Source organism: Microtus ochrogaster, chromosome 5 (genome assembly GCF_000317375.1).
Source record: "Microtus ochrogaster isolate Prairie Vole_2 chromosome 5, MicOch1.0, whole genome shotgun sequence".
Classification (NCBI taxonomy): domain Eukaryota; kingdom Metazoa; phylum Chordata; class Mammalia; order Rodentia; family Cricetidae; genus Microtus; species Microtus ochrogaster.
In genome coordinates, this window is record NC_022012.1 from 79,016,352 (window position 1) to 79,039,146 (window position 22,795).

The following is a 22,795-nucleotide window of genomic DNA, read 5'->3' on the forward strand; positions in this document are numbered from 1 at the left end:
AAAAAAATTTGTGCTCTCAATTATTCCCATGATCCCCAAGTCACTGCAGTGATAACTTAGCATCCTAGCACACACGCAAATCCTGGAGTCTAAAACATGAAGCCTTCATTCTCGGAACCATAGCCTAAACAAACTCATGTTTAAACCTTTATGCTTTCTCATATGTAGGGCCTAATATCCCTGGTGGGAATAAAAGGTGGGTTTGGGGTTTTGTGTTTTTGTCCACAGTTGTTCTACTTGAAACCTTAATCCTTTAGAAACAGCAATATTTTTATCAGGGGCAGAGACTAGCAAGATGCTTCAGAAGAGTTTCCTTAACTTAGAAAATCCACTGCTCTGTGTAACAAGTAGAGAAAGGACAGCAAAATGACAATTATAATCAAAGACTTAATAAACCAGGCTGCAGCTCAACAGTTAAGACATCTTGATGCTCTTGCAGGGGATCCACGTTCGGATCCCAGCACCTAGATGCTCATAACTCCAGCTCCAGGGGATCTGATGACACCCTCTTCTGGTAACACACACACACACACACACACACAATTGCTTTAAAGGAGCATAATAAGTTACAACAGTCAGGATAGGTGCTATTTAAAGGGGAGAGCCCTGACAAGAACTGTTTACAATATTTGTTTGTAGCACCCTCTGCTCCATCTTGAAATACAGCCCCTTCATTTTATTGCTCAAATGTCCTAACCTGAACTCCACAAAAATGAATAAACCTACTATTACTGTCCATCATATAACTGACATAGATCTGATGTAGTACTTCCAGCCATTTAATGATCCCATTGGGAATCGGAAGTTCCAACTTAGCAATTAAGAATAAATGTATGTCAGGTGTGGCAGCTCACACCTGTTAATTCAACATTTAGGAAGCTGAAGCAGGGGGACCTCCATGAATTAAGCCTAGACTAGACAGTGAGTTCCCAGTCAGCCTGGGATAGCAAATGAGACCTCATCTCAAAACAAGCGAACACAACACAAACATTTCCAAGTCTGTGGTTAATAAATGCACAGGAGAACAGGAGATCAACCTTCAGACACACACTACCAGCCAGTGTAGTGGCAAATGCCTTTAATGCCAGCAGTGGGGAGGCAGAGACAGGCAGATCCCTGAGTTTAAGACCAACCTGGTCTGCAGAGTGAGTTCCATGACAGCCAGGACTAAACAGAGAAACCCTGTCTCGGAAGAAAAAAAAAAAAGGACAAAACAAAACAAATCATATATTTAGCAATACTGACCAGTGTGACGTGCACTTACTCATATGTGTATGAACACATCCTCATTCACTGAACTCTAAAGCCTTTGACCTTGCTCTAACTAACACTGCTGCGTGGAGAATGGTGGAGCTTACTTCTCCTACATGCAACCATAGCCTGGCAGGGGACGGCACAGTGTGCGCACACGCTGTCATAAAATACTCACACGGCTACACCCTCAGTCTGTAGCTCAGCTCATCAAGCTGAGACGTAAGCAAAGACAGCTACAGTATAAACATACCAAAGTTGTTCAGAGTAAATTATGATCATTTCCATGAAAATTAAATGAACATTTCAAGACTCACATTAGGTGATTCAAAACTTGGAAGAGGAGGGAGAACAAGGAAGCCAAGCTGTACACCCTCTTACATTACAGGGAATAAATGTTTAAAAATGAAACTGAGCCAGGTAGAGGGGCCCATGCCTCTAATCCCAGCATTCAGGGAAGACAGAGGCAGGTGGGTCTGTGCGGATAGCCTGGTCTGCCTAGTTGAGTCCCAGGGCAGCCAGGGCTACATAGTGAAACCTTGCCTAAAGAAATAAACAAAACTGCACTAAGAAATAAAAATGTACACTAAACCAAATTTGGGAGGGCTCTGTTGTTCAATATTGCCCCTTTGAGAAGACCAACATGTAACATAAAATCACAACAGCAAAGGTTTAAATTGTATGAAAACAACCACTTTCTGCATAGGGACCGCTACAGCTATCAAGAATCATAGTAAAGAGCAGTTTGTGTGAAAAATCCGGGCTTCCTAGACAGGATGTACATACAAAAATCAACAATTCACAGAAAAGTAGAATGGACGACTGGCTCCTAGCAAAGATGCAGAGGGCTCAGAAGGACACGAAAACAGGATCAAGTTTATCCACCAGGAAAATACAGATCTAAAGTATCCTGAGGGTCTGTGAGACCCTTGGTGGGTAAAGGGACACGCCACCAAGACAGACCTGAGTTTAGTCCCCAGGACCCACGTGGAAGAAAAGAACCGACTTCTGATAGTTGTCCTTTGACCTCTACACGCACACTGTGGCACACATGCCCATAGACAAGCAAACACACACAAGTAAATAATGTGGGATTAAAAAGATTAAAGTACCCTGAGACACTGTATCTTATCCATCAGACACTTTGCACTGTTATTTCTATAAAGTGTATACACGCGTTGCACGTGTGTGTGTCTGCTGGGATGCGCTTTCTGTGGGAGCATGAAGGCAAATAATATCTCCAGGGGATTCTGAGGAAGGTGGGGCTGAAGGACAAAGATGAGAGACTGACAATCTGTTGAAAATATTTTTGTTCCTGGTAGACATTAAATCAGGTGCTGGATCTATCAAAAAGGTTTATGGCCAAAAGCGGAGCTGAAGAGAGGGACCCGGTCGGAACAACACGCACACACAACACGCGCACACACGGCCAAAGCAGGCTCTGGGTTGTGCAGACTGAAAAGCTCTAAGGCCTGTCCTTCCCGATGGTTTGGCAGGCTTCTCCCGGGTCACCACATCCAGCTCTTTCATTTTAAAACTCCTACACAATATATCCTGTGCCTTAACAAACTGAGCCGTGTGTGCCGCTTCAGAGAGGGTAGTTTTCGCACCATGCATTTAACTTGTATGATGCTAAGAAACGGCAGAATGCTCAGTTCAATGCATGCGAAAGCCAAACTCGAGAGCCTCACGGTCCAAGTGTTTGAGCCAGCATGCATACTGAGACACCAGAAGCAGCTACAACCTCTGGGCGTCTGGAAAATGGGAGTGAAGAAAAGGGACATAACCTCCACGTGGGAACATAAATCCTTGGTGCTAATCAACCTGGGCCGAATACAGCTGCAAGGCTGGGGAAAGGCAGATCTTTTGCTGGGGGGGGGGGGGGCTGATCTGTAACCATGGTTACCTCCAATACATTACGTTTTTTCTGTCAAATATATTTAAGTCAAACAAACAAATGAATTTTCCTGTGAGTTTACAAAACATATCATCCAACATCAAAGACTAAGCCGTCTGAATCAATTATTTCTTTCTCTCCCCACCCTACCCATTTTGTTGGTTTGTTTTTGAGTCAGGATCTCATAATCCAGGCTGCACTCCAACTCCCCGTTTAGCCCAGACTGGCCTTGAACTCGTGATTTTCCTGCCTCTGCCTCACAAGCTGGAATTACAGGCAGGCAGCACCACACCCAGACTCCAAATAATTTTTCCTATTTTTTTTTTTTTAAATCTCGTTTCTCCTGTTTCCTTTAAGACCAACTGAACTACTACTAAAGGAAGTCCTTCAGGAAGACACTGATCTGAATTAGTCCGAAACCGGCCACAAATTAATTTGTATTCTCACAAAAAGCATACAATCCCCTCGGTGAACTCTGTATAAAATTATAGAGGTCTATTTTAATTACGACCACCAGGTAAGCAGGCAGTTTGCACACTCCACCTCCTCTGTTTGACTCTGTAAAACTTTTTAAATAGAACGTCCTTAATGACAGAATTTTGATGATCCGGCCATTCTAACCTGCCAAATTATCCAAGTTCCAACATCTGCAGGCAGGATGTTTCCCAAGATTGCTGTTCTCTCTGCCAACTCACCGAGAAGCCGTACAGCTAGCTCCACTTCTCTCCGGCCGCACACGGAGGCCAGGCTTCAGTTGGGCACCCACATCCCGCACCCACCTGCCTCACAGGTGGGATTTACTCTGCCAACAACAGGACAATCACCTTCCCGACTTCGCCATCCCCAGGGTTAAACACACAAGCGGGGCTTTGTCTGCATTTGAGATCCCTATTCTCTCCCAGCCTGGCTGAGAACCAGACTTCCCTCTGACAGCGGAGGACACACTATGTCTCTCCCAACTCTGGCAGGGCTGGAAGCCGCGGAGTCAGGCGGGTCCGGAGTCCGCGCGGGGCGGCACAGGGTTTGGAAGACCGGGGCCACCTGGACCCGGGCACCGCGTGTAGTGAGCGCGATGGGGACACGCGAAGAACAGGGGGACACCACGGGAGGGCAGAGAGGGAGTCCCCTACGGAAAGATGGGAATGGTGGACCCCCGCAAAGGTCAAAGTGAGGAGGAGACGTGGGGCTCCTCCGAGAAGCTCAGATTCTCTGTGAGGGGCTCAGCAGGAAGGGTCCCCAGGGTCCCCGCCGCAAGCGCTGCTCACCGTGCTGGCCACCGCGGTGGGCGATGAGGGCGATGTCGGGCCGGGCGCGTCCTGCCTCCACAGCCGGGACTTGAGGCTCTTCATGGCCGCGGTTCTCAAGGGTCCCGGTCCCCACCCGGCTGCCGTTTGCGAGCTCTAGGACCGGAGCAGCGGACGCCCTGGAGCGCGCCGGGCCCGCCCCACCTGCCACCTGGGGCCCGGGGGCCTCGCTCAACACGGTCGTTCCGGCAGCCAATCGGGGCCGCTGCCTGGCTAGGGTGGGGTCGGTCTCGACCAATTGGAAACCGGGAAGGGGGCGGGACTTCCCTTTTAAACTTCATAACTCCCTTCCTCTCCCCTCTGGAGGAAAAGTTAGGAAACTTCAGCTCTGCAGCGTGTGGAGTTGGACTGCTGGGTGGGCGGAGGCGCAGCCCAGGTTCTGGCCTGTGGTGCCTGCACACTTGGGTGGTCTAAGGTTAGAGAAATCCAGCCTAGACCGGTTCTTATCTCCCCAGAATCCCTCTTCTTTTTAGCGGGTAAAATTTTTCTTCCATTAAGTCCCAGCATACCTACACACAAACCAGCCTCAAGCAAGTTCCCATTCAGGATCTTCATAAGGACACGAACCCCAGGACCACACGGGAAACTCTGGGACGATCAAGCTTGTAAGAAAAAGGAGCTGTTTAGCAGATGGACAGTTAACAGCTGGATCAGTGGGTGCAGTGGAGTTGGAGAGATGGCTTTGAGGTTCAGAGCACTGACTGCTCTTACAGACGAGCTGGGTTCCAGTCTCAGCCCCAGTTCCGGGGGAGCTGATACCCTCCTCTCTTCTAGCCTCCGTGGGTGGCGCACACTTAGACTTAATAGTATAATTCAAGGCACCTGTTAATGTACTGGTGTGGAGGGAAAGATGGAAATAGGTGTCTTCAGTAAGGCTTCACATGTAGCTGAAGTGGTAAAAGAAATCCAAGAGCAGTTGGAGGAGGAAGTTAGGGGTAAATGTAACTGAAATGCATTGGATATGAAACTCTCAAAGAATAAATGTAAAATATCATTTTAAGAGTGCCAGCTCCTTTTTGTAGACATACAGATGTAAGTATACAAGGCATTAGCTCATCCGACTCCGAAGTCTGAGTTAATGAAAACCATCTAAGGGTGGAATGAAGACACTGTCTGGTGACAAACACCCAATAATGTCCTGTTAATAGGATGGCTTCAAGAGTCTTCCTTGGAGTGAGATTTCCCCCAGCAAAATGTTAATTCTCCCATACAACCACATGAAAAGACAAACAACCTGCCATTCTCACAAAGGCTCTTTTTGTCTCCAAGGAGAGTTTCTTCAGCTTTCCCTCAGAATGACTCTAGGTTTTGTTTCAAATGTGTGAGAAAATCTTCAGCACAGTACCCAGCCTGTAGTCCTCAGTAAAGTCAGTAACAAGCATTCAGGAAAACGGTCAGTTTTCTCTTGGTTAGGCTTAGGGAATCTTGACTCTTCCCCCTGTAAAGATTCACATCTGTTCTGACTTAGCAGACCATGACCCAACCGCCTGTGGGTGGTAGGTTCCTGTCTTCACTGCTGCGAAGAAAGCCAGCATTATCTCACGCTGGACTCTGGAGAAGCTGTCCCAGCCCTTGTCCAGTTCCCAGTTCTCACCTTGTCCATCACAGCGAGTGACTAATTGATGTCTCACCCTGGATGTCAGCCTGACACACCTGGAAAGAGGCAACCTCAGCTGAGGATTGCCCCCGTCATATTAGCCCGTGAGCATGTCTGTGGGACATTGTTTTGATTCCTGGTTGACTTAGGAGGGCCTGGCCTCCGGTGGCCGCCACAGCTAGGCAGGTGGGCTTGAGCTGTCTAAGAAAGGTAGACTATATGAGCCCGGAAGAACTCCTCCATGGCCCCTGCTTCGAATTTCTGTCTCCAGATTTTCGCCTTTAGTTCCTGCCTTGACCTCCCTCAGTGATGGACCATAACCTGGAAGCCAAATAAACCCTTTCTTCCCCAACGTGTTTTACAGCAGAAAGCAAACTGTAAAAGTAACCATCAACAAAAAAGTCTTCCACAGGAACCTTGGCCCGAAACTCCTCAGGTGGACTATGGCAGGACTAATGTGTGCTTGTATCCCAGCATTCAGGATGCCTACTTCTTTATTGTTGATAAAACATCGTAGCCAAGGCAGCTATGAAAAGTAGGGGGGGCTTATGGTTCCAGAGGGCTGGAGTCCGTGATGGGGTAGCAGAGGTAGCAGGCAGCAGGCAGACATGAAAGTCCAGAGCAGCAACTGAGAGCTCACATCTTGAACCATAGCATGAAGCAAAGAGCTAATTCAGAGTCTTTTGAAACCTCAAATTATAACCCCAGTGACATGCTTCCTCCAAGAAGGCCACACCTCTTAATCCTCCCCAAAATGCCACCAAATCCAGACCACGTTTTCAAATGTCTGCAACTTATGGGTGACATCTCATTCAAACTGCCACCGACAACTAAGGCTGGAAAATTGTGAGCTCAAAGCCAGGCACGTGGCAAGACACTGCTAAAGAAAAGGTAGTGGGGGCAGGAGAGGAGGGGATTAGAAAAAAAAAAAAAAAACAGGAGAAGGAGAAGAAACAAAAGAAAAACTAAATGGAAACCCAGACAGGAACCCTTTGGTAGCTTGTGAATAGAATATGCCTTCTTGGCATCCAGTGCTCTACAGCACGGACTAAGCCTTTCCTTCACCTGGCACCCGAAGTCAACTAGCCTGGGCCCATTCTTCAGGCAAGGGCCAGGGCTACCAGTGTCCACATCTTTACAGAGACTAAGTAGTCTTCTGAAGAGCCTGCCTGCATTTACCTGACAACATTCTGTCCTCAAGAGTGGTTGGAAAGGACTACAAGGGACAGGAGCACCCTGAAGGGCTGCACCCCGTTATGTAGGTGCTGGTCACACAACCAGTATATTCCATTTGTCACAATTCAGGGACCTATGCACTCTTGCGTGTTAGTTTCTTAGCTTGTTTGTGTTTGCTTGCCTGCTTGCTTGTTTTGAGGCCAGCTTGATCTGTAGGCCAGACTGACCAGGAGCTCACCATCTTCCTGCCTCTGTCTCCTGAGTGCTGGGATTACAGACGTGATGCTCCACCACACCCAGCTGGTTGGGCTAGGCTTCAATTAAAAGGTGGCTTTAAAAAATGAAGCAGGACTCCTTCCCAAGTGTGTTCCTCTGACCATAGCTTCCCCGATTGCTCAAGTAGAAGCAGTCCACCCCTCGGCTGACCCCACCCTTCTGCACAGTCACTGTGACTCTCAGATGTCACTGATGTCAAACTTCATTCCTTAACATAAGAGAATAACATCATTTTTAATATGGATTGTTGGGTGTTGTGTGCACATGCGTGGGTGGCAGTGGTGTGCACTATTTGGAGGCCAGAGGTCAGCATCAGAAGTCTCCTTTGCTTATTCTTCACCTTATTTTTCTTGAGGAAGGGTCTCTCCCTGAACCTGAGGCTCAGTGATTCAGCCAAACTAGCAGACTCTGGGAGTCTGCCCATCCCCACCTCCCAGAGCTGGGATCACAGTTCACAGCCTGTCTGGCTTCCTTCATGGGTGCTTTACTCACTGAGTCTTCTCCCAGCCCCAGCAGCCAGATATTTGGGTCCTGGAATCCTAGTGTGATGGATATTCAATACATACTTCTGAATGGATTGATCTGTTGTTTGTGCTTATTGGAGTGAATCCTGGTTGGTCTTTATGAGTTTCCAGGTGCCGTTTAATTGGGACCCTGTCAGCTGTGGACACAGGTGGAGTGTCTGGGGGCTGTGTTGCCACTCAAATACTCAACACCTATGCTAGGGGCTTGAGATGAGCACCCTGCCCCCTGCATTCTGGTCCCCTGTTGCCTTCAGTAGCCTGTCTCCCCTGCATAATTGACTGTTATGTTAATTGTGGCCTTACTCTCTGCTGGTATAGTCTGGGTGGCTAGCTTCTTTTTGTTTGCTACTGGGTAAAGTGAAGGAAGCAGACACAGTCACAAGAATAGTTTTCATCACGCTCCAAAAATGTTGGGCAAGTTATTTTTATGAACTGTCTGCATGATGTCCGCGTGGTGTCTATGTCCAGTGGCCTTTTTGGATTTTTCCAGTCTGGAAACTTGATAACTGGCGTCTGCTCACTCTCATCTGAGAGAAACTAAGTAAAGAGTGCCATGCTGAATGTGCGGAACGGCGTTCTGTGTTCATCCAGAGGCACCGTGTGTGAAGTCCAGCCACCAAGCTGCATTTAGCCAGGCTGGCTTTGATTTGGTTCATTATTCTCACTTTATGAAAATTATTTTAATCTCTTCAGAGAACACTTAAATAAATTTTCTTTCTTACCATACTGTATCTGCAGAAATCAGTTTTAGGTTTTGCTTTTATTTTTCTTTTGAGAAATACATGTAAATAGAAAGGACAACACACTTTAGGAAAAAAACATTTTTGGTCATGTGTAGGTGTGTATGTCCGTGTATGCAGGTGCACAAGAAAGCCAGAAGAGGGCATCAGACCTCCTAGAGCTGCGGTTACAGGCGGTTGTGAGCTAGACAACATGGGTGCTGGGATCTCAACTTGGGTCCTCTGGAAGAGGAGCAAGTCCTCTTATCCACTAAACCATCTCTCCAGCCCCCTAGGGACGCACTTTAAAAAGTGTTTTAGTAGCCAGGTGGTGGTGGAAAAAGCCTTTAATTCCTGCACTCAGGAGGCAGAGGCAGGCAGAGTCCAAGGCCAGCCAAGTTTACAGAGCAAATTCCAGGACAGGCAGGACTACACAGAAAAACGGTGTCTCAGAAAAAAGAAATTTTTTTAGTACGCCACAGTGTACACGGTGGTGGTGGCAGTCTGTGTACATAAATAACAAGCTAACAAAGATGTCTCCACATTACAAAGAATTCACACTGCCTCTAGTAACCTCCTTCTTTGACCTCCTGTCAAGAAACATGAGCATTATAGAAGGGGACAGAGCCATCCTACATAGCTCAGTCGAGTGTCTACTTCCTCAGAGGCACAGCAGGGTTGCAGATATGACCCATGTTCAGACTGAAACCATTAGAAGAGATGCCTGAAAGGAGAGAGGAGCCCAAGGCTGGCTAGCCATTCCTTGAAGGAACATGAATGAGCAGCAGAACCAGGTAGGCCAGGATGCCCAGGGGACCTTCTAAAACGGGGAGAGAGCAGGAGTGATGCTAATGACAACAAGATGGCCTCTCAGGAGGAGGGGGGTACACAACAAGCAAGGTGAACCTAACAGTTTCTCCCCAAACACTGCCTCTCTAACCAGGACCCTTGCCCTCCAAGTGAGCCTCGGGAATTACACATCTGGTGACCTCAACATTCCTGTCCAATGGCACCAGTCAACAGCTCCATGTCCAGCCCCCACAGCCAGCACATCGCTCAGCCTCTCTGAGTTCTGATGCTTTGTCAGATAGCTGACAAAGCCTCCCAGCCATGGGGTCATGAAGAAGGAAACCGCCATCCAGATCTCAGCCCCAAAATGAGAGCCCTAAAGCAGTTCTCACACCCTCCTCCCTTACCACACTCAAAACCAAAATCCATTGCATAAGTGAGCCTTAAAAAAATAAACAGTCCAGCTTTGCCCCTAATTGTAAAACCATCTGTGCAGGCCGTCCGGTGACTCCATCCTGGAAAACTTGGACCATGTGCCGAGGAGATAGATGGTTTCTGCCCCGTGTAACCTCTGGCCCTTGTGTGAGTTTGCCCTAAAACTTCTAGGCCTATCAATTCCCTCTTACAGAAACAACCTAAAAAAATATACACACGTGAACGGGCTCATGAGTGAGCGGGGGTATGTATGCATGTGTGTACATGTGGAGGCTAGAGGAAGCTGTCAGCCACTGTCCTGAGCCTGAAACTCACCAAGTAGGCTGCCCAGCAGGTGCCTGTCTGCTTGCTCCCCTAATGCTGGGCTTATAGAAATGCAAGGCCCATCTTTTTTTTTTCTTTTAATATAGGTTCTGGGGATCATAATCAGGTCCTTGTCAGTGCAAGACAGCCCTTTACCCGCTGAGACTTTTCTCTAACCACAGAAACAGCTTCTCTGCTCTTCCATGCTGAGGCTTCTTGTGCTTAGCATAACAAGGACTCCTGTTGACCAGTTATCTCATATAAAGGCCTGCTTTCCGTCAGCCTTCCGAGGCTCCTTGATGTTTACAGACTGTTATTGATCCGTGACACCCGTGACACCCTTAGCATGCCATTAGTTTCATTCTGGAAAGAGGTAGCTGTGCAGCAGTGGGGGGTTGGGGTGGGGTCACAGTCCAGATCAAAGCCAGACCCCTCCCCCCTAGAGCTAGCCTTGTTATCTGAAAGCGGCTGAGACACTTGGGGTTGCTTCACTGGCTTCAGTAAGAAAAGCCAACTGGTTCCAGTTGTGAAAACGGACCCTTGTTATCAATCTCGTGAACTTAAAGCTCCAGAGATGCCGTGCCCTTCCCTTTAATCAGGTGACGGATGGCCCCTGGGAGCCCAGGCTCAAGGCTGAAGCTCTCCATTACCCCTTTCAAAGCAAGCTGATGTCATCTGGAGTGCAGATAACAGCCAGGAATTCGGTTCAGGGATCAGTACTGATGTGAACCTGAGGAAGTATTTCTGAACCTTGACGTTTTCTTAGCAGGAATATCAGGATAAACCCAGTGGGGAGCTCTGTGAAATACTAGAAAAGATACTGATTTTGAATGGAAAAAGATGGCGAAGTCTGTCTCCACAGATCTTAAAGTGGTACATTTACTTATTCTGACTATTTTATTTTTCCTCTTTCAGATCTCCAAGGGACCTCTTAAAGTTCTGGCAATTTTCAGTAAATATTTATGCCTGGATGATTAAATTACCAGCACATAATGCAGTCAATTCTAGGCCACTTGCTGCATCACGTCCCAGTGGAGAACACTAAGGAAGACTAAAGTCAAGCTACGTCTGGTGGATGGCTCAGCCAGTGAACGAGCTTGCTGCCGAGTCTGGCAAACGGAGCTTGATCCCTAAAACCCACGTGGTAGTGAAATGAGAGTCTATTACTGCAAGTGGTCCTCTTACCTCCACGGGAAAACTATGACAGGAACATACCCATACACACGCATGTCCACGCAACACACACACACGAATAGATAACTCTAAAGAGAAGGAATGTGCCACACTAAAAATGGGTGCGGTGGTATAAGTTTGCAACCACAGCTTACCGGAGAAAGGGGCAAGAAGATCACAAGTTCAAGGCTAGCCTGGCCTACATAGCAAGACACTTAAAAACGAACAAATCAATTTCTAATTCTCATTTTCTAATGCACTTAAGAAACAACCTACTTGAGCCGATCGGTAGTGGTCCAGCCCTCTAATCCCAGCACTCGGGAGCAGAGGCAGGCTGATCTCTGTGAGCTCAAGGCCAGCCTGGTCTACAAGAGCTAGTTCTAGGATAGCTAGGACTGTAACATAGAGAAACCCTGCCTTGAAAAACCAAAAAGGAAAAAAAAAAAGGAAAAGAAAAGAAAAAAAACTACCAATTAAGCTTCCTGACCAACAGTGAACTTAGAGTCTCAAGTCACTCAAATTGAAATTACTGTTGATTATATTAAACTCTGTTGAAAGGTACCAGATGAATTCATGTTCTGAAAAAAATTATGTAAATATTTGTCATATATTGTATTATTTATTATACATAAAAGAATACTTAAGATGAGACCACAGATAAAAACTTCATCTTTTCAAGTGCTATTTTGACTTCTTCCATCAAATATGCTAGCAAATGAATATATCTGCATGTAAATCTTGCTTTTTATGTAAAATACAAAGTCTAGATAAAATGATATTGTGAAAGATTAATGCTGTGGCAGATCAGCTGGCTGAGTTGATGAAAGGCTTGCTGGACCGTCACGGGGACCTAAGTTCTCTTCCAGCACCCATGGGAGAAGCAGGTGCGATGGATCGTCCTTGCAATTCCAGCAATGGGGAGGCAGAGACGGGGGGTCCCTGGGACTTGCTGGCCAGCCAGTGTGGCTGAGTTCAAATCATAAAGTGAGAGTGATTGAGGAAGACATTAACACTGACCTCATTTCTCCCTATGTGCATGCACCCGTGTGTGTGTGCGCACGTGCACACACACATGCAAAGATAAGTCTAAAAAATTATTTTTTACATGATATGTGATTCACTGATGATTTTTGTTAGTTTGATTGTGAAAACCTAAACTTTTGATCCCTGAAAGAGAATGGTTTTTTTTTTAGTGGTTTGTTCCCCCTGTATATCTCTTCTATAATCCTGTCTACAGTAATAAATATTTTTTTCATTGAAAATTAAAATGTAAAATAAAATGCAATTGCTAAGTAATAGTTACTTGCCATGTTTCAGGGGAGGTGATTTTAAATCAAGGTATAAGCCTCGAATCTGGGACATTGTTCCAGCTCCCACCTTTGTTCTGTTGCTCTGTGTCACACTGTGGACATCAGAACTGTGTTTTGTTTTTTGTTTTTTGTTTTTTATGAAAACAAACTATCTTTTTTCATTTTACATACCAATCCCAGTTCCCAGTTCCTCCCCTCCTCCCATTTCCTCCACCTATTCCCCCATCCACTCCTCAGAGAGAGTAAGGCACATTGCTTTAGGGAAGGTCCAAGGCCCTCTCTACTACATCTAGGCTGAGCAAGGTATCCATCCAAAAAGAATGGGTTCCCAAAAGCTAGAATATGCAGCAGGGATAAATCCTGGTGCCACTGCCAGTTGACACGCAGTATGCCCCAGCCATACAACTGTCACCCACATTCAGAGGTTCTAGTTTGGTCCTATGCTGTTTCCTTCCCTGTCTGGCTGGAGTTGGTGAGCTCCCATTAGCTCAGGTAAACTGTTTCAGTGGTTGTACCCATCATGGTGACCTCTTTGTTCATATTCTCACTCCTCCCACTCTTCAACTGGACTTTGGGAGCTCAGTCCAGTGCTCCAAAGCAGATCTCTGCCTCTGTTTCCATCTGTTGCTGGATGAAGGTTCTGTGGTGATATTTAAGATAGTCATCAGTCTGTCTACAGGGCAAGGCCACAGCACTGCTTTTCAATGCACACTTTATTCTGAGAATTTTGTCTACCGATCTGCTTTCATGGTTTCATCATGATAAATTCCTTATAGCACCTATGTTCATTAGTATAAATACCAACAAATATTCAGCTACAATTTACATTTCTCCTATCGCTTTTAATAAAAACTGTTGCCACGAGTGAATATGTGCAAGAATAACAAACACACTAAAACACCAACACACTCTGGACTTCAAACGAGTTACGCTTTAATTTCATCGTGCTGGGAAGAAGTATGTATCTATTATGCTCCATAAACTTCAAAACCACCCTTGGACTAAACAGCAATTAAGAATCGTTCCTTTGAACTTCAGAAGGGTGGACCCATGCATTTATCCAGGATCAAGGCAGAGCATTCTAAAGCTAACTCCAAGGTGCACCTCCTCCCACCCCTGAGACGGGGCACTGAAGGGACAGTCTGCGACCTGTCAGCTTTCTGGCTCGTGACTTTTCGGTGACAAGTCAGGTCACAAATGCAAATGAATCCAGGCTCCTCACAGTCAAGAACTAGCAGCAAATCGAATTGTAACTCGAGTCGTGAGACTTGGGAAGTCCCCAGATGTGGAGGATCACAGAACACCACTGACAACAGGGAAGGTTGCCCACGCTGTCACATAAACCCTTCCAACCAGAAAACTCCCATCACCTCTATACTGGCCCAAGTCAGCCTCTAACAAGCAATTGACCACTCCCTATTTTCAATGGTTTTATTTAAATCCCATTTCAAATTTTCAATTATAGACCTTCTCTCCTCTAAACTCTTGGGAACTGTTTTACCAAAGCCGTTGAGAATACCTGGAAGGTGAAACCTGTTGAGTACTCATTTCTCCTGTACTCTCCGTCTCTCAGAGGTACCCGGCAGCCTTGGTCTTTGAGAACCCACCCTCTCTCGGCTGCTGTCTCTTTCCATTCTCTGGACTGCTGCCGCTGTCTAGTCATTCCCTGCCAGCCTCTTTTGTGGTCCCTTCTCTCTGCATGATGTCTCAACATCACAGTGTCTGCATCACAACTCTGGGTATTCCTCTGTGAGATATCTCTCCCACTTCCCATGGTTTTAAGGTTCACTCATCTGTTCTGTTCATGAACCCTAAATCTGTGTCTCCAACCTCACCTTTCCAATGAGTTTCAGTCTTATACCTGAACTCCCACTTTATAGCCTCACTCAGTGACTCCGTGGTCAGCCCAGGCCAATATGATGGAGAATGGTTACATTGTTCATTCAAAACATCATCATTCCTACCCACTCAGGGCCACTATCTACCTCTTTGCTTACTGGTTCCTGTTGAGTCTCTGTCAGTGTCTTACACATCAGCTGTGACAAACCTCTAATTACTGTAGGAATGGATGGATACCCAACAAAGACATTTCTTATAGCTGAGACCACTTCTTATAATGCTCCCTGTAAAGCCACTCCTTGCATGACATTTATTTCAGAATGCTGCGCTGATAATTGCTGAGAACCTGTTGTCTTTCACTTCTGATATGACAGCTGTTTTTGTGGTGTGGTTTTGTTCATTAGGAATCTAAAAGTCATCTTTCAGACTCAAGGACTGCTGTCACAGGTTCCCTAATGTGGAACATGCTCTCCTTCCCCATGTTTATTGTCTCCTTCAAAAAAAAAAAAACATAACTATGGTAATGAAATGTGTTACCAGTCTTCAGTTGGGGGAGAAATCTGATTTAGGGGATATGGCGCCTAAACCACCAGGAACTACTATTGGGCAAGTGAAAAACACATAGACACATACCCACCTTCAATCCACCCTCACCATTCCCGAGGGCAATTTCTCAGAGATCCCTAGTTCCCTAACTAGCTGGGGTCATGAATCAGGCAAGGGACTTGAGATTGAAACACACACGGGGGGTGGGAGTCATCCTTGAAACAAGAATGCCAATTTTATTGTGTTCCAGGACAACTTATACAGGGTTTTCCTTAACTAATGGCCACGCCCCAGCTCCTGGGAGTTCCAGCTGTAAAACCCACCAGAATTCAGTCCCCTGTCATTAGGAACTCATGAGAGTCTCATGCTCAGAGCAGCTTCAGGCACAGGTAAACAAGTTGTTTTGCTCAGTTCACTCCAGCAGGCAAAGGGTCTGAGGCAGGCAAAGAAAGTCAAGGGGGCCAGGAGTCTGCAGTCCCCAACAGATCCAGGTGATCTGGCACCCCAATGCAGACATTAATGCAGACAAACACCTATGCACATAAAATTAAATCAAACATTTTAAAAGAGACAGAGAGAGAAGGCAAGAAGGGTTGTTAGCCCTTAGAAGCTTAGGGACGTAATAAGGGGATAAAGTCACACAGATACCAGTGTGACTAGGCTGGTATAGAAGGAAGAGGCCTCTCATGAACCACTATCATCATTGGGAGCAGTGCTTGGGCAAGTTTGAAAAGGGGTAGCAAGGTCTGATGTAGAGGCCGGGACATTTCAGGCTTAGAGCCCCTAATATCAGTGAGGTATGGCTGATCTCAGAAATAGCTAGTGTTCTTCCTAGAGGGGAGATAATTTCTCAGCTGCTGTCTTTCCAAGTGCCGTACACACTGGACTCCCCACAGCTGAGCCACAGGAACACAGTTTGTGTTCAAAAGCTAGAAGGGACTGATCAAAATATCTGTGGATAACACACTATATTCCACCCTTCAGCGGCCCCACACACTACAAGTAACTACCATTTATTAAAATATTACCAAGTGTCAAGCATTGTGCTAAATCCTTTACAATCATTATCCTAATATTCCCAGCAACTAAATGGGTAGTATATTCTATAATAATATCCCAGTTGTACTAAGTAATGGACTGGGAGCTTACACTGCTAAATTATATCAACACTAGAGTTGTCCAGGAGAAGGATGAAGAGTTGCAATTACGAACCCATGTTGTTAAGGACCAAGAGTATAAATGGGTGTCAAACCACAACTGGAAGCGACATTCATGCCTGTCACTCGTTTGGACAATGTGAAATTGCAAACAACTTGTACAGACACAGGATATGCCATAGAAAGTTAACATTCAGACAGAAAGTCAGCTCCTGCTGAAACAGAAACTCTGACGTCATCAAGCCTGGTGCTGGACCCATCCAGAGGTGTGCTTGTAAGTTGTTCAACAACTGGCTTTTTGCAACTGGGTGGGAAGAGACCTGATTCATCTCAGTAGCTGCCAACTTCCAAGGTGTAAATACTTCCATCTGGAGTTCAAGCTGGCATGTGACCTCAACCATCTCACCAGAATTCTTAGAAGCTTCTGTGAGTCAACTCTAGCACAGCACTAAAAGAACCTAGGATGAGACATGAGGCCACCAGGGAAGTTTTCTGGGGTATCTAGTGGGGATGAAGATAAATTTGAGATTATAGAACCACTTTCCCTACACACACACCAAACCTCCTACAAACCAAGTTAATGGAACGAAAAAAGGGAGTATCAAGTATGAATTGCAGTGATTTCAATGACTTGCTGATATCAGAGTGAGGAATAGGTAATAGGTAACAGAAATTCAGTTCTTGTCTCTCATTTACGTTACCCACAAAGTCCTGAGAGGCTCGTGTAAAGAAGACAGCAACTGCCGGGCGGTGGTGGCGCACGCCTTTAATCCCAGCACTCGGGAGGCAGAGGCAGGCGGATCTCTGTGAGTTCGAGACCAGCCTGGTCTACAGAGCTAGTTCCAGGACAGGCTCCAAAACCACAGAGAAACCCTGTCTCGAAAAACCAAAAAAAAAAAAAAAAAAGACAACAACTGAATGAAGGTTCAATATAGAGATTTTTCAGACTGATCGCTTCCGTGTGTAACGGGTGTGTCCGTGTGTATGTGCACATGTCCGTGTGTGTGTGCGCTCACGTGCATGTGTGTGCGCGTGTGTGCAGGCGCACATGTCCGTGTGTGCGTGAGTGTGTGTGTGTGTGACTCCAGGCCCATGTTCTTGAGCAACAGCTGACACAGCTTTCCCGAGTAGGAGCCTGAGACACTCCTGTCAATTTAGCCAACCATGTAAGTGGTTGAGTTTTCTGTATAAAAACAATTCACTCAAAGAGACTTAGCTTCATTCCATCTAAACAAAGGGTCATTGATGGTCTAGCTCCCAGCTTAGGGCAGGAATGCTCACCAGAGAGGAGCATTCACAGAGACATGGGTGACTGGGAGCTGAGCTTCCAGAATTGTGTCCTCCCAGTTTCATTTATGACTCTTGTCACAACAGGTACAGCTCAGATTCCGGGTTTAACACAAGCCTTGTAAGTGGAGCTGTGTTTCCTTTGAGATCTGTCCTCTAGAACTGCTTATTAATGACAATGTCCCTGGAGTCACATGACAATACGATCTTTTTTTCCTATTTATTTCTTTGTGTGTGTGCTGGGGAGAGGGGTGAACCACACCACAGCATGCACAGGGAGGTCACAGCTCAATCAGAGACGTTGGTTCTCTTGTTCCTCTGTGTGGGCCACAGGGATTGACCTGGGCTCCTCAGGCTCCTCGGGCTCCTCGGGCTCCTCGGGCTCCTCAGGCACCCTTACCTGCTGAGCGTTCTCACTGGCCAAAACCTACAGTCATTTGTTAAATTAAAAACCTAGCTAATGGTGCCTCCAAATCAACAGTCTAGATAAATATTAATAAACAAACAAACAAATGACGTTACAAATAGCATTCTTCAAAATAGAGAGAATTAGGTCATTTGGGAATTTATGGCCAAAAATTTATTCATGAACTCACTAAGCAGTTGTTGAGTTCTGCTGTTTAGAATACTTAAAATTCATTGAGTGGTGGTGGTGCACGCCTTTAATCCCAGCACTCGGGAGGCAGAGGCAGGCGGATCTCTATGAGTTCAAGACCAGCGTGGTCTACAAGAGCGAGTTCCAGGACATTCATCAAAGCTACAGAGAAACCCTATCACACACACACAAAAAGAATATTTAAAATTTACCACCATGTCCAAAGGAGTAGGGGCCTTTCCCTGACCCTTCACATGCCCTTCAATAGCCCCCCCCCTTTTTTTTTTTTTTGGTTTTTCGAGACAGGGTTTCTCTGTGGTTTTGGAGTCTGTCCTGGAACTAGCTCTTGTAGACCAGGCTGGTCTCGAACTCACAGAGATCCGCCTGCCTCTGCCTCCCGAGTGCTGGGATTAAAGGCGTGCGCCACCACCGCCCGGCTTCAATAGCCCCTTTTTATTGAGTCCCACCTTGGCCTCATCTGTGTTCCCCATCCCTCCCACATCAGAGGCACCCAAGTGGTGCTCACAGTACTGACGTGCCTTCTTCTGACACAATCCCTAATTGTGTTCAGTGGAGTGTGACAAAATAGTTCATGCTAGTGCAACTGGAGCAGAATGAGCATGGAGGGGGAGGTGGCCTGGAGAGGTGCAAGGTGGGGCTGATGTCTAAATCATGCAAAGCCTGCCTGGTAGGACATAGTGCACATGAGACTTTCCTTGGTGTGGCATCAGGGCTTTGTAAGGGATACTGGTGACTAGATTAGTGTGCTGGTTAGTTTTTTGTCAACTTGCCAAAAGCTATAATTGTTTGGGAATAAGAACCCTCACTTGAGAACATTCCTCACCAGAGTGGCTTGTGAGCAGTCCTCCACAGCATTTTCTTGATTAGCAATTGATTTGCACAGTGCCATCCTAGGCACGTGGCCTGAATTGTACAAGAAACAGGCTGAACAATCCGTAGGGAGCAAATTAGGAAAGAGCGTTCTTCCATGGTCTCTGCTTTAGTTCCTGATCCCAGGTTCCTGTCCTAACTCCTGACTTCCTTTGACGAAGGGCTGCGACTTGGAAATATCCGCCGAAATCAATCCTCCCTGCCCCAAGTTGTTCTTGGTTGTGGTCATTATCACAGCCGAGGAAACCTAGAACAACTAGAGTTACTGCAGTAGAAGTGATTGGATTCTGGACACACAGTCAGTCGAAGTTCCTGATGGCTGATGGGAAATATAAGAGTCAATTATAAATCATCTAAAAGGAAGGAATTGTCTGAAGGTGGATGGGGAAGACGGTAGGCGGAGCAGGTGGTAGAGAGGTGCCGGGAAGATGGACTCCCATATTGGCCATGTTTAGCAGCAGGTGGCGTGTCCACGTAGCAGGTTAGATCTTTCATCTGGAAGCCATCGATGAGGTCTGAGATGGACAGATAAGTTTGGAGGTCATCAGCATATGGTTGGTGCAAGACTTCCTGAGGTTACCAGCGAAGGAAATGTAAATAAAAGAGACCAAAGATAAGAAACCTACCACACAGATGGAGAAATGAAGGAGGAGAACTAAAACTATGGGATGGATGCTGGAAGCCAAGTGAAGGAGCTGGGCTCCTCCATCAAGGAAAGAAGTATGGCCAGTCGTGTCCATGTTGCTCTCTGTGTGCTGGGCGAAGACTGACAACCGCTATAGTTTCCAGTGGAGGTCATTTGCCACCCGGACAACAGGGAGGTAATATTGGGAGGGTAGTGACTACAAAAGGCTAGCTAAACTTGGCTCTAGGAGGAAATTCTAGAAGAGTTGGGGGCTATAATAATAGGTGAGCTCTTTAAAGAATCATACTGGCAAGGAGACTGCAGAAGTGTGAGCAGTGACGCTGGTGTGCTTTTCCAACATGGGGGACATTAGCAGAATGTCCCAGGTAAATTTTATGTACGTAGCTCTTTGTAAACCCCCCCCCCGGCAATTCTACTGTATTCTTTACATACCTCCACCTAGGGGCTGGAAAGAGGACTCAGAGGAGGTTAAGAGCACTTACTGCTCTTGCAGGGGTTTCAGATTTGGTCACCAGAGCTCCTACCTGGCAAATCAAAACTGCCTGTAACTTTAGTTCCAAGGAATCCAACGCCCTCTATTGGTCTCCTCAGACACCTGCATGTGTGTGGTACACAGACATAACTTGGGCACACACATACACAGATACACATTAAACAAACAAGCAAACATATCTACCTGAAAAAAGCCCTGGTAAGACATAAATTATTTAAGACAGAGATTGTTTTATTCAATCTGATGGACGAATCTGAGGCATTTTTTCTACTACAGCTGAATAAATTACCAAAAAATTTAGTGGCTCAAAATAACTCAACTCTGTAAATCAGAAATCTCACACAGATTCACCCAGATGAATTCAAAGTGTGGTAAAGCGTTCAGTTTGCCCAGTTTCTGGAGACAGGCTCACATTCCTTAGCTTATGGCCCCTCCTATCCTTGAAAACCAACTCATGGCGACTCTCCATTGCCATGCCTCCCTCTGGTTCTGAACTCAGTCATAAGAAAGCATCATTAGAATGGGCTCGCCTAGGTTAACTAAGATCATCTCCACACCACGGTCTCAGATCTAGTCCTAGCCAGTGAGTTCATGCCATATGTAAATGTTTATGACATCCCTGCCAGAAGAATGGGTACTTAATTTTTTAAAGTAATTAGAGAGTTAGTGAGATGACCTCATGGGAAAGGCTCAACCCCTGGGGCCCACGCAGTGGAAGGATAACACTGATGGTGGAAGGGTAACACTGACAGTCACAAGTCGCCCCAACTTCCACACTCATGCCAAGCCTTATCCCTTCCACCAGCGAATAAATAAATGCAAAGACTTTCAAAATAAAAATGAGAAGACTTAAAAATAAGATAACTTAAATAGGTAATACATGTGTTTAATTCAAATATGCAATACATACATTGAAAAGCAAGTTGGCCTCGATAGTTTAATTCTTTGCTTCTGTTTTGAGGGAGAATATGTTGCACATGGATGCATTTTACATGTAAAAATAGAATTGTCCTTTTAAAAACTTTACTTTTTACTCAGCAACAGCTGCTTTGTGTGCCATTAAGGGGTCTATGGCGATGAATTTAACCTTCATCAAAAGGGCCTTATGATGGAGACTCCAATAAGGTAGAACATTAGGCAGAGAGCATAGGGCTGGGGCCGGGAGCGGCTGGACAAATGGGGATGGGTACTTGGCAGTCCAGAAATGTGCCACCAAAATGACTAGAGGGGACCCCCTGGGAGGCTTGTGACAAACACAGGTGCCAGAAGAGGGAAGCCAAGCTCAGAAGAGCAGAAGGGACGGGCATCTAGAGAACTCTTAGCTGCCCTGTGCATCCTACCCAGGGGCATTTTGACTGTCCTCAGGACACCTCCACTTGGCAGGCGTTTCCTCTGTCAGCTCAGAGCCCATGCAGCGTGCACATTCCAAGGCTTTTTCTCACATCCTCCAGCTCCCTCAGGTGTCATCTGATTTCTTCGCCTTTCCTAGCTCTCTCCTCCTCAGGCCCAGGGGTCACCTCAACCTCCTGGGACTCCTGCTGCCTCCCTGGACCTTCTTCACTCATTTTCAGGGTCTCTTTTACATGGGCTAGTTACAGCCACCATAATGATAGTCCACCATCAATGTGCGAAGCCAAGGCCATCTCTGAGACCAAAGGCCTGAAATTCAGGTGGTGGCAAAGCTACAGGAGACTCCTCCACGGCCGCTCACAGCTGCTGCTGTTCCCTAGCTCTTCTGTGTAGATACATCACTGGGCTCCAGCGTCCGCAGGGTCATCCTTTGCCCACCTCCTTCCTGTAGGTCCCCAAACCCTCTTTTTCTAAGCACCCCTGCACCTCTACTGCACCAATCAGAGTGAGCTATGGACCACCCCCCAAGGATGACCTCAGCCTGCTAGTTATATCCACAATGACCCTGTTTCCACACAAGGACATGAACATTCACAGGTCCCAAGGGTTAGAGCCAGACATATTTCTGTGTGTTCATGCGTGTATGTGTACCTACGTGTATGCGTGCATGTGTGTGCATGTGCCCATATGTGCCCATGTGTGCAGACACACGCACTCTCATGCATGTGTGTGCCTGGTTATGGAGGCCGGATGACAACGTTGGGTGTGGTTCCTCAGGAACTATCTACTTTGTTTCCTGAGACCTAAGCTGGCAGACAAGGAACCCTCAGAATTATCCTGCCTCTGACTCCCCTGTTCTGGGATGATAGATGCAACACCATGCCTGGTTTTTGTTTTTAAAATAGGTCCTCATGTTTGCAAGAGAAGGGAACATTTTATCACCTGAACTCTCTCTGGCCTGAACATATTTTTAGGGAACAATTTCTAGAAGGGACTAGTGCAAAGTCCACAAAGTGAAGTAAGGCCCCTAGAGACACTCAGACAATCTTTTGAGGAAAGGGGAGAAAATACTAAAAATTATATTTCTACTTAATTTTCTCCTACACAAGAGAAATAAATTCAGTTGTATTACTATTTAATGTGTGAACTGATGCACAATGGCTGCTTCACGGCTGCTTTTTAGAACCCCATGACACAACCCATAAATTAATGGGTCTATAGGGACATCAGACTCCCC

The 22,795-nt window shown here is 46.3% G+C and overlaps 1 protein-coding gene across 1 annotated transcript in view; it reads right to left on the reverse strand.

Moving 5' to 3' along the window:
* The window catches only part of Uaca (uveal autoantigen with coiled-coil domains and ankyrin repeats), an 87,954-nt gene extending 83,379 nt beyond the window's left edge, over window positions 1-4,575 (reverse strand). Inside the window, exon 1 of the mRNA XM_026779477.1 lies at window positions 4,414-4,575. Coding sequence (XP_026635278.1) covers window positions 4,414-4,497 — 84 coding nt within the window. The 5' untranslated portion in view covers window positions 4,498-4,575. The remainder of the gene's footprint in view (window positions 1-4,413) is intronic.
* Between the last annotated feature and the right edge of the window lie 18,220 nt (window positions 4,576-22,795).